The 21,281-nt window shown below is 38.9% G+C and overlaps 1 protein-coding gene and 1 long non-coding RNA gene across 2 annotated transcripts in view; both read right to left on the bottom strand.

Moving 5' to 3' along the window:
• The window catches only part of LOC139135073 (uncharacterized), a 34,490-nt gene that overhangs the window by 7,950 nt on the left and 5,259 nt on the right, over positions 1–21,281 (bottom strand). Inside the window, exons 4-11 of the mRNA XM_070702284.1 lie at positions 20,223–20,501; positions 19,242–19,565; positions 18,605–18,799; positions 18,036–18,206; positions 17,111–17,287; positions 14,232–14,279; positions 13,852–13,930; positions 11,728–13,025 (exon numbers count right to left, since the gene is read on the bottom strand). Of these exons, the coding sequence (XP_070558385.1) occupies positions 12,455–13,025; positions 13,852–13,930; positions 14,232–14,279; positions 17,111–17,287; positions 18,036–18,206; positions 18,605–18,799; positions 19,242–19,565; positions 20,223–20,501 (1,844 nt within the window). The 3' untranslated portion in view covers positions 11,728–12,454. The remainder of the gene's footprint in view (positions 1–11,727; positions 13,026–13,851; positions 13,931–14,231; positions 14,280–17,110; positions 17,288–18,035; positions 18,207–18,604; positions 18,800–19,241; positions 19,566–20,222; positions 20,502–21,281) is intronic.
• LOC139135057 (uncharacterized) lies at positions 773–3,558 on the bottom strand. The gene is made up of 3 exons (XR_011552925.1): positions 3,446–3,558; positions 2,608–2,892; positions 773–1,093 (listed from the first exon to the last, which is right to left on the bottom strand). It is a non-coding gene; the product is annotated as an uncharacterized lncRNA (long non-coding RNA).

Here is a 21,281-nt window from a genome sequence, read left to right as displayed (position 1 = left end):
TATTGAATGATGTGCACTGGACAGATTGTATCCGGTGTGGCATACTATAGAAATATTATGTCCGTAGAGATAGGGACACTCCCCGATGACATCGTAACCATCTTCACGGCCTGCGTAGGGAGTCAGACCGGGTGGTTGGCAGGCAATCTGAACAGCTGTTATGTGGCAAGTGAAGATAAGAGGGGGTTTACGTCGTATTCTTCGCTAGTGAAGAACAAGTCTGACTGATTCTCACCGGTGAATTATGAGTGCTTACTGGAGAATTTCCATTCTCACTGTGCTTGGTGAGAATTCCAGTTTCACCGGTGAGAATCTGATATCATACTTTATTCTCACCAAGAGTGCATTTCGCACTGCTCACCGGTGAGAATTGAAACGTTCTCACTGATGGCGGTGAGAACAAAAGGAGATTCTCACCAAATGAGAAAAAAGTGTCACTTTCTCGCTCCAGTCTCACAATTTGTTCCTGTAGGCCTATTGTAAGACAGACAGACTGACTGACAGACTGATAGATGTATACATGTAGGTTTGCTTTGTTCTCCAATGGACCTAAAGAGTATGCATTTAAAATATTGCATTTTATTACAAGTGTCAAAAAGGATGTACGATTTTCGGAAAGGATAAAAAAAGTTTACTTCTAATTGTTCAAGGAAAGTACATCATAACCGGTAAATTGACCTAAGGTATAATTTAGGGAACTAAGATTTGCGTCATCTCAAACAAATACTTATGTAACAAAAGTAATATAAGTACATGTGTGATATACCTGTAAATTCCACGGCAAAGAAACTTTTTGCAGAGGGTGGACCACTGTCAGAAGTATGGAGTTGGAACACGAGTTCGTTGGAACATGACACCACTGTCATGCTTTGCAGTACAAGGTAGCGGCGAACACCATGGACTTTTTCGTATAATTTCAGACTATCACTTTCATCATGCACGGCATTGACTATAAATTGGACTTCAATGACAGTATTGGCCGGTGTCAAGATATTCCATGTGCAGTCAAATATTCCTGTGTATGTTCCTGGAAATCCAGGAGAGTAGATGATTCCCGAATCATTGATCCGTCCTCCACATGCTCCATGGTCGGCTGTGAATAATCGGTGACATCATGTCAAGAGAGCAAAGATGAGAATGTCTAATGTACAACTGAATGCGTATATGTTAAAGTACTAACGTAATTAAAATTTGTGCAAAGTCGGAGATTTCATTAGGATCTTAAGTTTAATGCGACCTGTAGTAAACACTCAATCTACTTGAAAACAGGTGGGCGCTTCCATCGTGCTAACCGAGGGTCGAATACGCAGTAAAAATTAAGGTATTATAATTAGATCAGGAAACTGGCGAGTTCACCTAGATATGTACAGCTGGGCCAGAGAGGGTTATACGGACAAATGTATCGTGCGGATTTTAGAGGGCTTTATCCATAGCGTTATATGGCGGGCAATATACAAGCTTAATTTGACACGAATTCATCTGGTTTTACTGCAGAAGACATCCAATTGGTAACATGCAAACATTTTAGAATGTGTTGAATATACATTGTTGAGATTTCGCTAATCCCGCGAGCACGTGGTCAGATAACAAAGCGTTGAAAGGGACTCTTTATACGGCACAAACAACTGGGTGCGAGAACCCTTTACAGCAACAACTTTGAATCCGCCATACCGTTGCGATCTGAACAAGAAAAAACGCAGAACCGATTATTCTATTTATATTTCACAGAATTATCACTCTTTAAACAATTTCACAATTTTAATAACATCTGCCAGCGTACCTAAAACATTTAGCTGCAAAATGAAAGCACAACTCTTTCACAAATTAATCGTTAATTTCTGTGTGGATTTTCGTTGTTGACGTAGCAAGTACCATTCACGGTAGATTTCACTTTATTTTTCGATCGGTTGTGTATTTTTTAATCGTTTGTCAATAAAAATTTGAAGATTTCCAATAGTTTTTCCGCATATATTAATATCCAATTGATCTGTTGGAGACTGTCTTTGTATTTGGTGATTTTTTCTGATTTTTTCATGTGTTTGTTGTTAGGTCACTAACAGGCATTAATATCGCGAGAAGTTGTAGTAGCTATCCTACAAGCTGTTTTATGCGCAATGCAATCTTCAGTAGAATAATGTCTGATTCCTGCAGATTACACACACACAGAAACTGACACAGACACACACTCGGACGCACACAGACACAAGCACACAGACAAACACACAAATACCAGCGGAGAATAGTGATCGCAGTAGTGTGTCACAAGAGGGCTCGTCCAGATCGTAAGCTGTAAGCTTGTAAGCCTTTTAAAGGTACGAGATCTCCTAAAATAAGAACATTTGTAACAGTTTCGATCTTGTTGTCTCATTTGCTTCATAAATATATTTGAAAATATCTCTGATTACTAGGGCCGTCCGCCGCTAGCGCGGTTAAACCTTCACGCCAGTGTATCGCTCCGATGGGTGAATTGCATTGGCGTCGGGACAGCGAGGGAAGATGATTTACAAGTTCACGTGACCAATCCGTGTGTCTGATTGGTAAATGTGGCATTCGGTGGAAACAAAACACAGATCGCGACAATATTATTGCAATCTGCAACTATCTTACTTGTATATATTGACAATTCATTTCCTCCGCCACAGATCTGGGTGCTGTTACCATCACATGTATCATCACATTCATCTCTGGACGCGTCACCATTTCTCCTGTAATCTGTCCCCGGCTTACCACAGTGACAGTGTCTCCCCCTCGATAATCCAGCGTACAACATATTCAGTCCACGACAGTAGTTCAAGCACATTTCAATTGTCATTTCTGGGTGGGTATCTGAACTGTCGGGTAGTGTCAAATCTGAAGAGCGCCCAGCATTATAGCAACCAAGGTAGCCATCATCTAAGACATGAAATGCATAATTATTTCTTATTAAAATGTTCGGTAAGGAAAGTCTTCCGCCATGTATAAGCTTATCGTTTATAATGTGGAGATACAATTTTGCAACGTTCATCGAGTAATGTTGATATCAACATATTTCCAAGGCGACGGTTTTAAATCATATATTATATCACATATATATCATACCAGTATATTGATGGCGCAAATACAGCGATCTGATTGGTCGAGATACGCGAAAAGAATCGTGGTATACCAAGGCTGGCATACGCGCGAACTCTCAGCTTGAGCAAAAATCCGTTTTTGACGTTCCACGCCAGAATTTCAATATACTGTTACGATATAATAGCAATAAATCACACCCAGCGACGGTATACCACTCGATTTTGACCAGTTCACTTCATATATGCACTCGCTATCGCTCGTGCATATATGTCGTGAACTGGTCAAAATCTCGTGGTATACCTTTGCTGGATGTGCTTTACTGCTTAAGTAAATCATAATTGTAATTTGAAATACTTTGAAACAACATTGTGAAAAATGGTATATCACTTACAATTACACTTTGTAAATGCTGCATTTCTGCATCCGGAATTTGAACGATAGTCACAGTCGAGGATAGATGAGTGATGTTCGTTACACTCCACTCTTATAATTCGCTGACGAGTATCACCCTGAAGAGCGTTAGCAGCTCCCATCGTATACATTGCGCCTGGTCGGCCTGTTAATATATGTTTTTTGTTATTCTTCAAATCCAGTAAATGTTTTAAAAATTAAATCCACTCTCAACAATTATAGCTATTACAAATTCATATATGTACATTGTTTTTATACTTTGCCTTTGTATTTATTACAAATTTGTGTATTATGTGTCATTTTGAGAAATAGCATATTTAGCACATTTTCTATATGCAATAACTGTTAATCTCTTCTTTTGAGTTAGCCGTCATCCCTTAATATAAACCAAGCTCATACAGTGTAAACTATTTAGCCTTAAGTAGATGTAAGATGATTAATCAACATTACCTAGTTCCGTACAGAGAATGCTACCATCTAGAGATCCCATCCACTATTACACACAGGTGTCCAACCTTGGTCACTGTCAGATAGAAATACCTCCACCAATCCCTCGTATCTGTTTGGCCCCTTTACCAGGCGCACCTTCCCAGAATCACCTGAAAGGAAGTTCGAACATCGCATTCGATATATTCTTTCTTAATGTCAAACATTTGCTATTTGGAGCCAAATATCTTAGCACCAAATATTTTAAATTAACTAATGGTCACAAAAGGTGGTGATATTATTAAATGTAATGTGAATTTGATCCAAGCTATTTATCCTTGGTGACCAAGGGATGTCCTCGATGGACTCGCTCACCAAACACTTGAATGGAACATCTCCACTTATTTGAACTGGCATTTCTTATTTCCTTGAAGTAATTTTGTCTTACGATCAAATACACGCAGCGGATAAAATTTACAGTGGCTATTAGTTAAACCGTGCAGATTTTTGTTTGCTTGTTTACTCAATGCTTTTTGTTGTGCTTGGGACAAATGACAGTTAAGAAAGAGTCGTACCAAGTAGCTCAAAAATAAGTTACCACCCATTGGCCATTGTATTCCCAGTTCTCATATACATTTATTGTTACAACTCCAACTAACCCTCCCGCCACTTAAAACAATAATTTCGATTTTTATATTATTGACAGTGAGTTGCCATTTCAAACTGGTACACTATTGATAGAGTTGATCAAGCAGACACTGCAACCCTATTTTTGAACTACTTACAAGAGCAAGGACGTCTGCAAATGGCAATGCATTTTGAAAAGACCAATTTGAAAACGAGAATAATCTATGGCTATTTACAAAATACCTGGATTTATGTCCAAATAAGCTTACATCGTGCAGCAGAGGTATTATTCGAGATGACGCGTACTATTGTTACGTCAAGGACAATCAAGTACCGAAACGTAGAATGTACGGGGACATAATTTCCGGTATTTGTGAATAGCCTATAATTGTACATCTTTGTAGTCAATTTTAGCAGAAAGAATGTCGAAATTATAGCGTTTTGAGGAAGTCCGTCACGTAGTGCGTCACGCGATGGAGAGCAGACTGGAAACGCACTCAGTACATCGCTACTTCAACCTGCGCAGTGCAGCGCATTTGGTAGAAATTGTAGTTCAACTGCATAATTTCACTAAAATTCACATTTTTGACTGACAATCTTTCACCGCATGACGTACTGAACGTTCAGATGTATATTATTGTAAAGTATGTAAAGTCTTCTCGTGTTTTTTCTCTGCCCTAACGTAAGATGTTATGATGTCAAAGGTCAAATAGCGTCCAATAACAGCTATTGGACTCCACGTCAAAGTTATTGGATTCTGCGTCCTCTGATGCCAAATTTTACTGTACGACGAAACTTCAAAGGTTACAGACGCAGGTTTATAATAATTATGAGAATCTGCGAAAGATACTCCATAAATTTACAAAGTGTGTGATTAAAATAGATGAGAACACTACCTTTCGGAGTTCGGACACGTGATTTATCATAATTTCTATAGGACGACCCTTTAAAATTTACATGATTCCCCGCACAGAAATATTAGTATAAGTTGCATTACATGTACTAAGTTTTTCAGTCCGGAATCCGAAAAATTCAGTGATCGTCTGCCCGTCGTTGTAACTTTTGTGAAGTTCAACTTAAATATCCAGAACATATATTGATTATACCTTTGTCATCTTGCTGACGTTTCGATCGAACTCTTCTGTTGAAAGCAGTAATATATTATGGATGGAGAATTTTACAAGGTCCGGACTCTACTCTCTGACAATGTTTACAGTTGTTGCGATAATTTCAAATGTAAGCTTATGCTCTGTCGCAAACATATTCGCGTTGCCAAGAGCTACTAACCACACCAGCAACACCCAAGTTGCAATTGGGTCAGCCTGCTCTCAGTCAATGTGACTACTACGACTTTTACTCTCAGTCTTGCTTTCGGTAAATATACATATTATCGGTAGCCAAACAGTCTGGAAGATTCTTGCGATCACAAGGAATATAAATTGACAATATATTGTATATTTCTTTCCGCTGACCAATAAACAGCTGCTTGTTTCTGCCATAGTTTTCAACTGTCACACCTAAATCACCTTCAGCTATCAGCGACAAGTAGTACCTACATCTTTGTGCGATTTTTCTCGAAGATTTATAGTTTAAATTTGCGCCTTGACGTATACTTTTACGTCAGCGATCATGTTGGTATCGCTCATTGACAACTACAGGGAGTGCTCTCCTATTCTTTTTCGAAAGGTCAAATAAGGTTAATCTCTTTGACATTAAATCCGTCCTTTAGGATATAGTTTCCACTCCTGGTTCTAATCACGTCTGTCTTGCGTAGTACCAGCTTGTCGCTTTCTGCACACAACGTGAATTGAATCGCAATCTACAATCGCACGTTTTAGGGCCAAATGCAAGCTACACCTGTGTTTGCATCAATGAGTCACAAACGAACGAAAAACGCAGTACACTAACACTTCAGACATCTTAGTCGTTTCGCAAACACCCCGGTGACACTGTTGATAAACGTTTTACACAGGAAAACAACGCTAAATTAGCTTTCTTATTTGCAATACTGATGTTAATGCCTCAACTTTGCATGAAAAGAGGAAGATAATATTTATCGTTTCTTGTCCATGACGGTGACTAATTTGCATACGACCAGGAAGTATAATTAACTCTTGTGACGCAAAGCTGTATTGTATATTTTGTCAATATGTATTGCTGCCTATGTAAATATTGGTAGCAACGTTGTTATTCATCGCCTTCATGTGTGCACAATGATGCGTCATGAATCTTAAAATAACTTCTGATCACCATAAAAAGATATGTTCGAATGTTGCGTAAAAGTGTTATGACTTGACTCATGAGATGTTTATAACGTGTAAGGCTCTCTCGCTGTTGCTGTGCCAGGAGAGCTGTTAGTTGTAATGCAGTCAACCAAAAAGAGCGGAACAAAATGAGAAACATTTATGAAATAAATGGATGGTTCCATTATCTTTCTCCGCCAGTGTGCTCTGAGAGTGGAGGTGAGCTTGCATGCAAACAAAAATACTCCACCAAAAATGTAGTTTTACTTTAGGGTAACTACAACTTCAGACAACTTTGCTGAGCTTCAGTAACCTGAATCTCGTATGTTTTTTCATTTTAACAAGTATAAGGAAATGTTTGCACAAGGTAATCTTTGTTTGACGTCTGCGAGTTCAAGTTCAACGTGGAATTACCACAAACAATATAGTTTGCGAGCATTGCACAAGGTAGCAAGTATTTACCTGTTTATTTGTCGAGGTGAAATACTCAAAAGATGTGTTTCATTGTCGTGTAGCGGTAATGGAATCTAATTCGGTGTTAACAAACTCGCGACAAACTTACTCGGCCTAATATCAACCCCGAAACTGAACCGGGCGAAAGTCCAACCCAGTCACTGAAAAATTCTGCTCTGCTCATTTTTATCTTCGACAAGCTTGGTCACGGGACCTGTAAAAGTTGGTTATAAGAGATTGGTTTACTCTCCTTCGAAGAATGGTTGGATAAAATTCTAAAATAATTTTATTTACACAGTATTTCTTTCCGTTAGATAATTCAGTCAGCACTATTTCAGTTGTACCCATAATTCCTCTCCTCGACCGGTGTCATTTGTGCAGGAGAGAACATTCAACGGGTTATAGTGTTGCAGCAAACAATACAAACAATATAATGCTGATCTGATGAAAACGGCGAGTTATTAAACACTCTGTGTTCAGGTTCAGTTGGGTTCAGCCGACATGCTTTTAGGCCAAGCAGAACCGACAAAACATTTGCTATTCAGAACAATAACAACCTATAGTACTAAGACCTCAAATATTTAATAACTGGTTGGTCGAAAAGTGGTGACATAAATGATAGACTATGGCTTTTTGATCTATTTTCTGCTGGACCTTGATAATCCGGACAACAGATTCCCCATGGGACTCGTTCACTTAATACTTGTGTAAATCATTGGCTTTGTCGCATAATGAGGAAGTAATTTGCGTTTTTTACTACCTCTTAAACTTAAATAAACAACATGAAATATTTTGATATTTCATGATTGTGGGTCTGCTTTTACTAAGCTCTGGAAGTCTGAAAGATTTGCATAGACATATTCATTAATCATAAGGTCATTTAGAATGCATTGTATTATCCATCGGAGGTTAGTGTCAGCGGCCTACACATATTTTAAACGTTAGGAAGACTTAGTAATGTTAGGTTATAATGCCATTTTCTTGTTTTTGATGACGATTTTTGTGTGTTATGTCATAGGTTAGGAGAGGACTGACAAGGAATGGAGTTTTTGTCACTTTATTTCTAGGCAGAACCAGCGGACAGTGCTGTGCAGTAAATTAACATGATAGAGAGAGGGAAGACAAATAGACAGGCCGACAGAGAGATCGACAGACAGACGGACGGGTGTAAGTACCGACCGACAGACATACAGACAGACAGACAGACAGACAGACAGACAGACAGACAGACAGACAGACAGACAGATAGATAGACACAGACAAACAAACAAACAGACAGACAGACAGAGAGAAAGACAGACAGACAGACACTCAGAAAGGAAGATGGAGCTGTGTGTGAGTGTGGGTTGGTAGGACTTTGTCAAACTTGAGGTTTTTTCTCCCTCGTCTACCATCTATGCTAACCAATCTTGAAATTGTATACAAACTGGATGTACACACATTGACACAAATGTGTTCGGTCATTGAGTAAAGTTTGTTATCAAACTTGAATCTGACATTTCCTCCCCAGTGAGAATTAGCAGGGGAGTGCAGAGTTTCTGAACCGTTTCCATTACGTCACGCTTTCAGACAACAGGATAAATACAGAAGTTAGGCATTAGCCTTGAGGTAAGTTAATTGTAATTTAGATGTCATTGTACGGTGAGACATACACTTGCCAAGCTTAACAAGTCAACGTATCAGTCTTCGCAGTTACACCCGACACTGTCTAACTATAAACCAAGTTTTGTCAACCGGAAACCGACAAATTTTGTGATCGTCTGCCCGCCATTGTGAAGTCAACGACTTTATATATATGCAGCTCGATTTTACCTCCGTCAGCTCCTTAACATTCGACCCAACACTCCTGTTGAAAGCAGTGATTTGCTGTGACAGCTTTTATTGTGTTTGGACTCTGCTCCATGAGAGCTGTTTACAAATGCTTCAATTCGAAGTGTGCTTTGTCACAAACATGGTTCTGTTGCTATAGTTGATGGGCTATTTCTCAGGTCAGCAACACAAAAGTTGGAGTTAGGTCAGTCTGCCCTCTGTCTCGTGACTATCACATCACAGTCGGGCTCATTTCTTTGAAGGTAAAACATGGATACTCTCAATTAATCCAACAGACTAGCTGCAAGGTAACGGCGATTTAAAGAATTCGAAACTAGGCGATGTTCACCCTTCTTTTTGATGAACTTGGCCGATATTCTTTGTCTTTCAACGACTTCAGCTGTCACCTTTTCATTTAGCTATCATCGACAACACACTTATCTCTGTAAAGACCTATCACGGAGATCTATAGCTTTAAAATTGTGTATTGGCTTTTTTTGCGTCAGTGTTTTTTGTGACTACGGCACATTGACAACTGCCAAGCCTTTTTTGAAAACACGTTGGTCATTGCAGGTAATTCTCTTCAAAATCGGTACCTTTTTTGCAGACACGTTTTTTCCTTAAAAGTTTCTTCCTCATATTCGTCCTTGACTTGCGCAGTATTCACGTTGTACGTGGAGTGCGCAAATTGCGCAGGTAATATGGTGACAGACAAATTACTCACCTGTGTTTGCATCAGTAAGTCCGAAAAGAACAAGAGCACAGACCACCAAAACTATTGCCATCTGTGTAGTCGCCGACAAACATCTGGAACGACACTGTTTATGACAGTTGCGGGAGGCCGAAATGAGTTCTCTGGTTTGTAATACTGACCGGTGGTGTTTCGACTCGGCAAGAAACAGGGAAGTATAATCGCAACTTGACAATAACGGTGCGTCACACATGCACCTTGAGTGATTCTATAACTTGCAAGCGACCCGGACCCGGAAGTAATATTATATAGGGCTCAGCCCTTGGTGTCGCGCCAGGGGGTTAAGATTGCAATGTAATTTGTATTGAATCATGATAAAATGTAATTAATTGTTATTTCATAAACGTTTATATGACAACTATGCCCAGTTTCCCTCTGATGAAAGCAGTTCACGTACGTACACGACGTCAAACCCTGCAGCAGTGCAGGTATAGATTTTCTGTAACGTGTAAAAAATTTTGGACAAAAATTGGCAATTTTTACAATGATAACAGCCTATCGCGTTAAACAAAGGACGTATTGTGCAATCATTGTCGTTGCAATGGTAACCGCACTGACCACCTTCCACTTGCAAGCTGAAAACTACAGCGTAACAGCGTTCCGTCTAAAAACAGGCAATTTTTGAATCTAATTATTGACACAGGGGGCGCTCTTCTGAAATTCAATCCAGCATTCTTTGCGTATGCCACCGTTCTATGCACGACAGTTTTCTCCCTTTATCTATATTAACGATATTTTGTATCAGCGATAAGGTGCATAATAACATTTACTGGCTAATAAAAGAGGTATATTTTATAAATGGCATGTTATACAATAGTAATTTCTTTCGTAATTTGTTTATTTACGAGTACTCAAAAATAAAACATGGCGGCGCCCATGAAAGAAGGTACACTTCCGGTTACTCGTATAGTATATTATGAATAAGCGCATGCGTAGTCAGTAAGCCGCTGGCGCGACTATTAACTGCGGCGAGGCAAAGCCGTGTAATTTGGCAGTCTTTGGTAGCGATGTTATTCCCCCTTCGTATTTACACAAGTATACTTCATGCATATGTACACAGGCAGTTATGTTGTATGCATATGTCAGACATATCAGTCATAGGCTGACATTTTCGAATGTTTTGCAGTAGTGTTATGGATTTACTCGTTGAACGTTTAAAGTGCAAAGCCTTCTCCCTATTGTTATTCCGAATTAGTTGTTTGCCATCGTTGTATCCAATGAAGAAGGACTAGAATAGATACGAAACAATTATGAACACGATTGGAACTAATTTGGGAGAATTGGATGGTGTAGTAGTGTCGATTTAATCTGCAAATGTAATCTCATCTTCTTTTCTTTTTAAGTTACACACTTGTTTTAAAGGGCACCTAACACTTTTGAGAAATTTGAAAAATATGAAAATCCAATTATCCCAAATTAGTTCCAATCGTGTTTATGATATCCTTGCACATCCCATAGTCCGAGGCTATGTGAGTCACAGAGTTCTAAAATAGCTCCAGATGACTATAGTGACTGGGATGTACGCGAATTTCGCAAAGGATTTGCGTAGCCATATAGACCGGGGTTGAACACCACTGAACAAAATACTCTGCTAAAGCATAGACTCTGGAGAAGAGAGTCTATAGCCAAAGATGTTGATAGTGTGAATGTGTGTAGGTATGTAATTAAAAATTTGGGTACACTTGTAGTGATCGAGTAATTAAGGTAGCTTTCGTTCGAAAAAAGTCGTTATTTCAGTAAAGAAATATTTCGAATACGGCGATTGAATCTCGTGGCTGGAGTTTATAATTCGCATACAGCACACTCTACTCATGAAATAACGACAAAGTTGGCACACAAAAATTTTACAAGATAGCATGCATTCGCCCTTTTATTAGTTATGAAGATATGTAAAAGATGTGTTTTTAGTGTTTCCTTTTAGAGGAAAACATAAGATATATGGTGAATATGAACGTATTCCAGATATAACAATGGCGGCTTTGACCATATTATATCAGCATATACTGATTATTTATGAAACTAAAAAAAATATTGCACAGTGTAAATTGATTCTTAATGTTGTGGGTCCCGTACAAGTAATTATTTGAGAAATGGGAAAACAAATGTCGTAGTAATACGGTATCTTAAACGCCGATATCGCCATTTTCCTCGAGTACTAAGGTGGAGTAGGGTAGAATGAATCTCGGGGACAGATATTTGGACTCTCAATCTTTTATAATTCTTTTCTGATCTATCAGCTGTGGGGGTTCATTTTGAAGCTCTTGGAGTAAGAAAAACTTTCACCGTCTTAGTTTTTGCAAAATCAATTTTTTTATTCTACATAGAGTAAACACAGGAATGACGGTCATTTTGAATTTCGAATATCGCTAAATCTTGGGTAATATTTTTCTCTAGTAACCGATTTTTATTCTTGATTTGAAAGAGTATGATTAAAATATTCCTTTGACAAATTCGAGCAAAGTCTTTTACTTTCGAGGCGCATACTAATAAAATATAGCGCGTAACCACAGATGTTTATGGTTAGGAGTAATTATAATATAGTCTTCTATTCTCTGTACATGACTGTGTCTCTGCGTATGGAGTTTGTTTGTCTTGTAATTTCGACTGACTCAGTAGTGTGCAGTCGTACTGTGTGTGGTATAGAACCCGCAAAGGTATGAACACATTTGTCCTCCTGCACTCAAGGTCCCTCTAGCACATAATATATAACCTCTGAATTGTCTGCCATTTGTGCACTTGGCAAACTATCGTGCTCATTTTCGTCGGGACAGGTTTGGCTTGTGTCTGCGTCATCGATTTCTGCGTATTCGTCATCTTCAACTTCGTCAACGTCGGCGGATTGATACAAGATATTTTCAACCATAACGGCATCGTCTTTGGCGGCAGTTCCCAGTTGGCTCCCTTCAGTTCGAAATCGTTCGTGTGCTGGAAGAGTGGGATGGTCACCATGGCAACGCGTGTTTGTGCTTTCAGTCGTTTCAGATCCACTGCTTACTGTGTCAATGCAATCATAGTCCACATCTTCGTCCATTTCTTCATAATCACGTTCGCCATATTCTGACGTCATCTCAGTTGAGGTGGAGGCGCATTTTTCGTAGAAGTGCTTGGCTGGTTTTGTACATTTATCCGGTGCGGTGTCATCTATGATTATCCAGCCTCCATTGTTCTGTGTCTTTTTCCCTTCGATGACGTCATTGAATGGGTGATCCTTTAAGAGGATGTCCATCGAACTTTTCTTCTCGTTGAGTTTCCTGCATTCAAAATGAAACGCAATTAGAAATGGGATATGAATATGGTTGTCGTCAGAAATAAACATAAATTGTTTTTGTTTTTTTTTCGGTTTGTATCTCTCACGTCATCGTTGTAAAATGCTTGTGTTATCGTTTTCGACGGAACTTGACAAAACATTTTGTACATTTTTGAATAAGACGTTCACCATTGTCCTTGACAATTATCGCAGTAAATTTTGAGATAAACCCGAAAAGAGCATTTGTTGACCCGAAATTACTTAGATTTACACGAAATAGGATTCGTCACTTCGGTAAGAAAGGAAAAAACTCCTCATGGATTACTTCAGAACAATTGAGAATTGAGACTGATCATAAATATGGTGTTGCAAGAAATAAGTCAATATATTTACATTGTAAGTTAAATGCCATAATTGAAGACGAATATCATTTTTTGTTTAGTCTGCCCTTTTTATAACGATCTGCGCCAGAAATACCTTCATGTTTATTTTTATACAAACCATACCTATGAGAAATTCCTTCAACTTATGTAACTGGAAAATAGACGGGTTATTTATTTTGCAAAGTATGTTTATTTTGCAAACAAACGAAGAGAAAGATTTGTACTCAATGAATAGATTAACAGTATTATCTTGTAATGTGTGTCAAGATTTTGTATTGTAGATTTATCTATCCTCTATGTTACTCTGTGTACCATAGGCTGGAGGCCAAAGTACGAAATAAACATTGCCAATTTTTAATGTAGATAAGATAGTATTAACTTCCGACACCAGATTCTACAAGTAACGTATAATTGACAACTTTTTAAATATTGAAAAAAAATTCTTACCGTCTGCGTTTGATAATCGCTACTGCTGTAATAATGGTGAGCAGCATCAATGCACCCACACATATTCCAGCTGTAATTCCTGTAATAGAAAGTTGGGACACAAATTAAGAAAGTCCGAAGGCCTGTGTTATGTTGTTCTAACTTGACAAATTCATCTCAACTCACTCTGTTTCTGTCTGTCTGTCTGTCTGGCTGCCTGTCTGTCTGTCTGTTTGTCTGTCTCTGTCTCTGTCTGTCTGTCTGTCTGTCTGTCTGTCTGTCTGTCTGTCTGTCTCTCTCTCTCTCTCTCTCTCTCTCTCTCTCTCTCTCTCTCTTCTCTCTCTCCTCTCTCTCTCTCTCTCTCTCTCTCTCTCTCTCTCTCTGCTTATATGTCCTCTTACCTGTATCTAGAACATTTGGTTCAACAGCTGCTAGCTCTCTGATTGTGTCTGCAATGTTTAAGACAAAAATAGATCTTAACGACATAATCGAGACAATGTTCAGCTTTATAATATATATATATATAATATATATATATATATATATATATATATATATATATATATATATATATAATATATATATATATATATTTATCACATGAACTGGCCCGAATTCCCACCTGTGTGACGTAGAACAGGACGGATAAGAAATCCGAATTACCCCTGTTGTACGTCATCAACCGGAACTTTTTTCTTGCATGGTACCGTTCATCATGCGGGTCGCGACGTGAACATAGACCGATTTGTCGTGATCGATGCCGTGCTCTCATGACACTTTTTCAAAAAGTGAAGGTGACCCGATAGATCCACACATGGAAACATAGAAGGCATGTCCAGCGAAATTTTGAGTCGCTAAAACTATAGCTGTTCCCGAGAATCGAATGGGGATACCGCCGATCCAGTATAGTCGCCTCGTAAGGCTCAATGTGGACGTCGTACCTGGCGATCCCGGTTGGCGATAAACCTGAAATCCTCACCTCAACGGATAGTTCAACTGAATAAATGAGTACAGCATAATCTTCGGGAAAGCGACATTCAGGCACAAGCATAAAGTTATTCGAATAACAACTGATAAATTTCCTTCATCATACAAAAAATCGTAAATTCTTGCTCGGAATCAAACCTGTAGCGCGGCGTAAGGCTGTAGCGCTATCGAAGACATCAGCTGTTGAGCTGTATCTGCAGTGCAGCGCTGTGGAATCCGATGTACTTCGAAAGTTGACTCAGACAACACTCAAAACAGAGTTTCCGTAGAGTAAAATTAGGATGTATCTACGGGTGAGATATATGTCACTGCAAACATCAAAGTCCTTAAGACAAAAACATTGACGACCGAGATCGGGATTAACGAGTTGACACCGGCATGGCAGAGACCGGTGACGGCAGCGTTGTGGGCATAAACATGCAATGAGGTACACTCTGTGTGTCATCGAACGGAATCTTTCGCGCTCGCCACGGTCGTAAACTTGTGTGATATTTTGAAAAGCCACGGAATCTCTGAGAATGAGAATTACTGTTTCGATCGTGTCGTTCATTTACTTCATAAATCTATTGTAAATATTCTGAATAACTCTGAATACTATGGCTATCCGTCGCTAGCACGATTATGTCCACCGTACCGATTGCCGACTTGCCTTGGCATCGGTACAGCGCGAGACAATGATTGACAGGTTCACGTGACAGAATCCGTACGTCTGGTGGTGGAGATACCATTTCATGTAGCAAATTTCAGCTTGATGGGATTTATGAATGAAAGTATCTCCTGGGTGACGGGCCGCTTTACTCTTTAAATGAAAGTAATCCGCGTAAGTAAAACACAAATCGCGACGAAATTCATGCAATTTGTTACGATAATTTTGATCCATTCACGTCAAAAGAAAAATAAGAAGACTGTTCATGTGAAAATATATAATCCCATGGTATTTTCTCTGTTTGACGTCATCGTATACTCGTGTTTTTCGCGGAGCCGCACAACTTCTCGCCTTCGGCTCGAAGTTGTACGGCTCCGCGAAAAACACTCGTATACGATGACGTCAAACAGAGAAAATACCATGGATTATATATACATATATATTATATATGCGCGCGCGCGTGTGTGTGTGTCTGCGTTAAAGAAATGCTGGCGAACGCCCGGCTACGTTAGGTAGCCCTTACTCGAGTCAGAAAAAAACTTTGAATGCTCAGAACTGAGGTTATGGGCACTCATGTTTTGACTTTATGTCTTGTATATGAGACAATTTCATTGTTGTCTCTTTGTAATGTATTTTCGATATTTTATTCGTAACAATGTCTTCAATATAAAATAATGGCGCTATCAACTAATACTTATTGTGTTATCATAAATACGTAACAGCAAGCCATTGTAGCTTGTCCATGTTTCCTTTCGCCCTTGTTAGAAAATTTCAAACATTTCATATTCAATTACAAACATGATATGATATATATCCATGACAAACGCAGCATTGCGCTTTTAGGAAAGGGGCTAGCTCTACTTATTTTGATTGTCGTGGTCAATTTTATGCTATGATTATGCCATATGCGTGATATTCAATCGCCTTTCAGATTTCGTTTAGAAAAGTTTAATGTTCACGAATTTGTTAACAGTTAAAACTTTAAAAAACTTATTCTAACAATAATTGGCGTTTATGGAAATTAAAATTTTGACTATGTCTTCGAATTGTGCATTTTGAAACTCTACGAGATAAGGAAATTTGAGATCAATTGCAATGAGTTCGCTTAACACTCGCATATTCTTATCATCCTTACTACTCTAAAGCCAGGCAAAATTGTACGTGCGTTAATTACAACTACAGATGAACCTACTATTTTTTAAACATTTGGGTTTTGCTGTCCACGATGCGTTTTCTCGGCACACAATGACGTCACTCTCATTGCTATAGTAACCGTTTTGGCATCTGTAGACGACGGCATTTTGTAAATGAACTTGTCTCCATATCTGTCAGCATTCTCAACATCACCGGGATCCCCGCAATCTACAATGGGATATAGGTAAATTTAGCCACGTACGAAATAGAAAAATGTCTTTGACTGAAACCTTGAAAAAGGCGTGAATTTCCAATTGTTCTGTCGTTCTGTTTCAATTAACAATTTTTTGGGTAGTTTTTTGATTAGGCATATGACACATAATTTTATCGTTGAGGTGAATGTTTAAATCTGGCTATCCAAAAAAAAACTTAAACCTACAGATTGCTACAATGGGGATAAATAACTAACGTTACAGATCTTTAGAGCTCATACATAAGTACATTATCACTTACCAATCTTGATACAACTGGGTTTTTCCGTCCAGGTTCCATCACTCTGACAAACTATCGCCATATTCCCGTGATTGAAGTAACCATAATCATTACGGCAACTGTACACGACTGAGCGATTGTAAGTGAAATCATCTCCAGTTCTTCCTGCGTGCTGGATGTAACCAGGATCACCACAGTCTGTAGAGATATTTAAAAGCAGTATTATTCTAATAGTTGTATTTAAACAACAAAGCACACTCAGCGACAGTATACTACAAGAGTTTGACCAGTTCACGACATATATTCACGAGCAAAATTTATTCCTATTACATCACAACAGTATATTGAATTATGTCATGGGACGTCAAAAAAAAAAAAGAGTTTGGTCGAGTCGAGAGCTCAAGCGTGTGCCAGCCGTGGTATATGGCGAATATACAATGGTTCTTTCCACGTATCGACCAATCTATTTAGTCCATCAATATACCGTTATGATATAATTACAATTAGACACAAAGTACTGTGGGCGTATGCAAAAATGCCAAAACAGAGTAAAATTGAAGGAAGAAACTTCAGCAGACTGTCGCGTTAGTGGTAGACTGTTGCGTAGAATTTGAGGTAAACGAGATGGCTAGGGTAGCCGGTAACTGCTGCCGGGAAAAGCAAAGCGACTGGGGTCAGTGTAATTGACGCTGAAAAGGACTACTTTCCATTAAAATCACGTCACAGAAGATGCAGACTAGGGTGTGTAAGACCAGATACCACGGTGAAGAGGCCGTAGTAGACGATGAAAGTGTTTGGCCGAAGGACAGTTTCAAGATACCACATGTGTACAGTCATGAAAGGCTTTTAGCCTGTTAAGTGAAGTATTCATCAGGTTACAGGGTCGTATTATCAAGTTGGCGAGTCGTCTATTCATTGCGTTGAAGTTAAAAGGTCGTCTGCTTACTTATCGGGTTGCAAGAGGGTTTCTCTGTCCATAGGCCGCTGTCGACGCAAGAAATTGCGCCGCCACCGACGAACCCTTGATGGCATGTGTATGTTATGGTACTCAAGTACTTCAACGAGTCGCCCACTCTGAACGCATTGTTTACAGCTCCGGGGTCATCGCACTCTGTAACTGTACCAGAGATGTCATAGTTGTTACAAATACAAAACAAATTATTGGAATCAAGAACAAATAACCTCATTCGATTACGTTCACCTTTGATATTTAAAGACGTTGAAATCTACAAGAAGTGGTACTGGGTAAAAGTACACAGTAGTAATGTTCCATGAAGACAATCGCCGTCTTCATCATCATCATCACCCTCATCATCATCCGCAGCAGCACAAGTCACCGATAATACCCTGTCATATATAAGTATAGCCATCGCCATTGTTATTAAGCATGCGCAGTCTCTTCAGTCTCTCAATGGTCTGATCAGTGACGTCTACACGACATCCTCATGAAGCAGAACACACCGGGACATGCATTGCAACAGACAGCATAAATGATAATCATATGTCCTTCCTTACTTTTACATTGTGGAAAGGTGTCATTCCAAGTGCCGTCTTCTTGACACACGACACTGTAGTGAGGTGTGGCCAGACTGTAACCTCTGTGGCAGCTTACTGAGACGTTATCACCAGCGAATAAGGGACATAGATAGAACATATCCAGGTGTAAAGATGAGTCTAAGTCAGCGGGTAGCTGGCAATCAGGATACACAGCTTCAAAGTGTAACGAATAATAGAACATTAGTCATGGCGATCCAACGACACACAGATTAGACACGTAGGGTGACACAAGCACACACACACACAAATACAAGTATGTAAATACAATACCGATTTCAACTACAATACCGATTTCAACTCACTCTCTTTCATTTTATCTATGAAATCTCCAGTGTATTAATGCATGACTTAAAATCTCGTCACGGCGTTCTGCTTTGTACAATTTCAATCAACGTTTTGAAGATGTACGCTGCGGAATACCTATAAAACTTTATGTAAAACTTATGGCGCATACGATCAAAGGATTAAGTCGACCTTTTTATTCTAAGACGTACTAACTTTGCAATATTACAATGTAGATGAAAGTTTACGAAGGAAAAAATTGCGATATTACAATATAGATGAAAGTTTGAAAAGTAAATACTCATTCAAGTACCTGTAACCTCAATGGCAAACATTCCTTCAGTGTCAGTGTTACCATAGCTGAACATGTCTACATCAACTTCATTAGAACACGACCTCACAGTTGTGTTTCTACTCTCCAACACCCGTTGACGGCCCTCGAAGATTTCGACAATGCGAAGCAAATCGTTCGTGTCGCTCGGTTCCGATATGATGAATTCCAACTTCACCGCGCTCCCGGTCGGTAACCTAATACTCCACGAGCAGTTTGCGTTATCGTCGGAGATATTACCTGGAAATCCCGGTGAATATATAGTGGTCGGTTTGGTGATGTTACCACCGCAGGCACCTAAATCGGCTGAAATGTAAAGTATGGCCAGTATAATAACAGGTAGCTTTTTATCAAAAGCTGCCGTAGATGTATGTAATTTAAGGATGCCGATTTTAGTACTATGATATGGTTGAAGGTTACAATTAATCCATAGCCTAACTTGACATAGTGTACCGACCTGACTTGAAGGAAGGACTCGTCGGAACTGCGCCTGAGCGACTTTCTTGTGTACATTGTTCGTATGGGTCCTTTACGACCTTTACGCGTAGTTTCGACAACCCTCTTTCAATAATTATTTAAAACATGCCAGAGCGAAAGTCCAGTTCCCTCCAACTTAACCAATCGTCCTTGACATGGAAATTAGCCTGTAATACGTATTCTTCAGTGACTTGTCGCGAAATTGTAGTACGATATCTTCATGCGCATGCAAAAATGTTAACGTTTACAGTGCCCAATAGTTTGCATTCCTCTTCGGTGATATATATATAAATATATATATATATACGTATATATATATATATATATGGATATATATATATTATATATATATGATGTTGTAATATATATATATATATATATATATATATATATATATATATATACATTACTGCGATACAGTGACTACGCGACTCTTGACAGATAAGCGCCTAGTAACTACATTAACTTATTTCAGTCATTTCTTACTTGAATAGACTGATACATGTCGGTTTCCTCCGCAGATTTGGTTCCTGTCTCCACCACATGTCGTTTTACATTTTTCCGGCGTGTTTTCAGTTCCCCAATACGATACTTCGTGGTTTCCACAGTAACAGTGGGCTGCCCGCGTCAGTCCGGCGTAAGGCGCTTTAATTGACCGGCAATAGTCCAGGCACGCCTGGATGGTCATAGCGTCGTTGTGGATGTTGTAGTGATGCGGCACCGGGCCGTTGTGTTGAGTGGCATGGCATCCCAGGTAACCGTCATCTGCGGCCAATAAAAATTTCCGTTATATATATAAATATAAATATATAAATAAATAAATAAATATATAATTATATATATATTATATATATATATATATATATAATATATATATATATTATATATTAAGTTGAGATTTTTCGAAGTGTTTTTTGTTGTTTTTTTAGATTGTTTTCGGAGTGTGTTTTTATCTTTCAGGTTGTTGTTCCATTGTCTTTGTATTGTGATTGTATTTTTTCATGTCTGTCGGTCGTTAGTAATATTATTGGACCACAGTTGAAATAAGTCTTCTGACTTTTAGGTGTAATCCATGCACGATTCTGTTGTTTTGTTGGTTACTTTATATATTAATTTGTGCAATAAAATGAAATAAAAAATAACATTGAAATATTAAAACTAAACTGAACTACGAATGTAACGCAGCTGGTCACGTCTAATTAGAATCTCTCAAGCCCTCGCTGGCTTGACACTGGTCCTAACCTGCCCTGATTTTGAGCTGGTCTAGCCCGGCTCAGCCAGCTCAGAGGTAGCAAGCGCTGCCTACGTGCGCCGGCTCAGTGAGCCGGGCTATACAAAATCAGAACAGAAGAGGGTCACGGTACATAACCAGCAAATTGCAAAGGGGCTGTTAGAGAGTCTAACTGCTAATACACACACTTCACACATATCATTGTGATTATCTATACTTTCCGATAATCTTTCTCTCTGTATTCTGCATTTTACAATTTTTTTTTGTTTTCATTGAAGGCGGGTTCCTCACTAATATGCAAGTAGAATGCCTTT

Source organism: Ptychodera flava, chromosome 1 (genome assembly GCF_041260155.1).
Source record: "Ptychodera flava strain L36383 chromosome 1, AS_Pfla_20210202, whole genome shotgun sequence".
In the NCBI taxonomy this organism is placed as follows: domain Eukaryota; kingdom Metazoa; phylum Hemichordata; class Enteropneusta; family Ptychoderidae; genus Ptychodera; species Ptychodera flava.
This window is presented reverse-complemented; position numbering and strand designations above follow the sequence as displayed.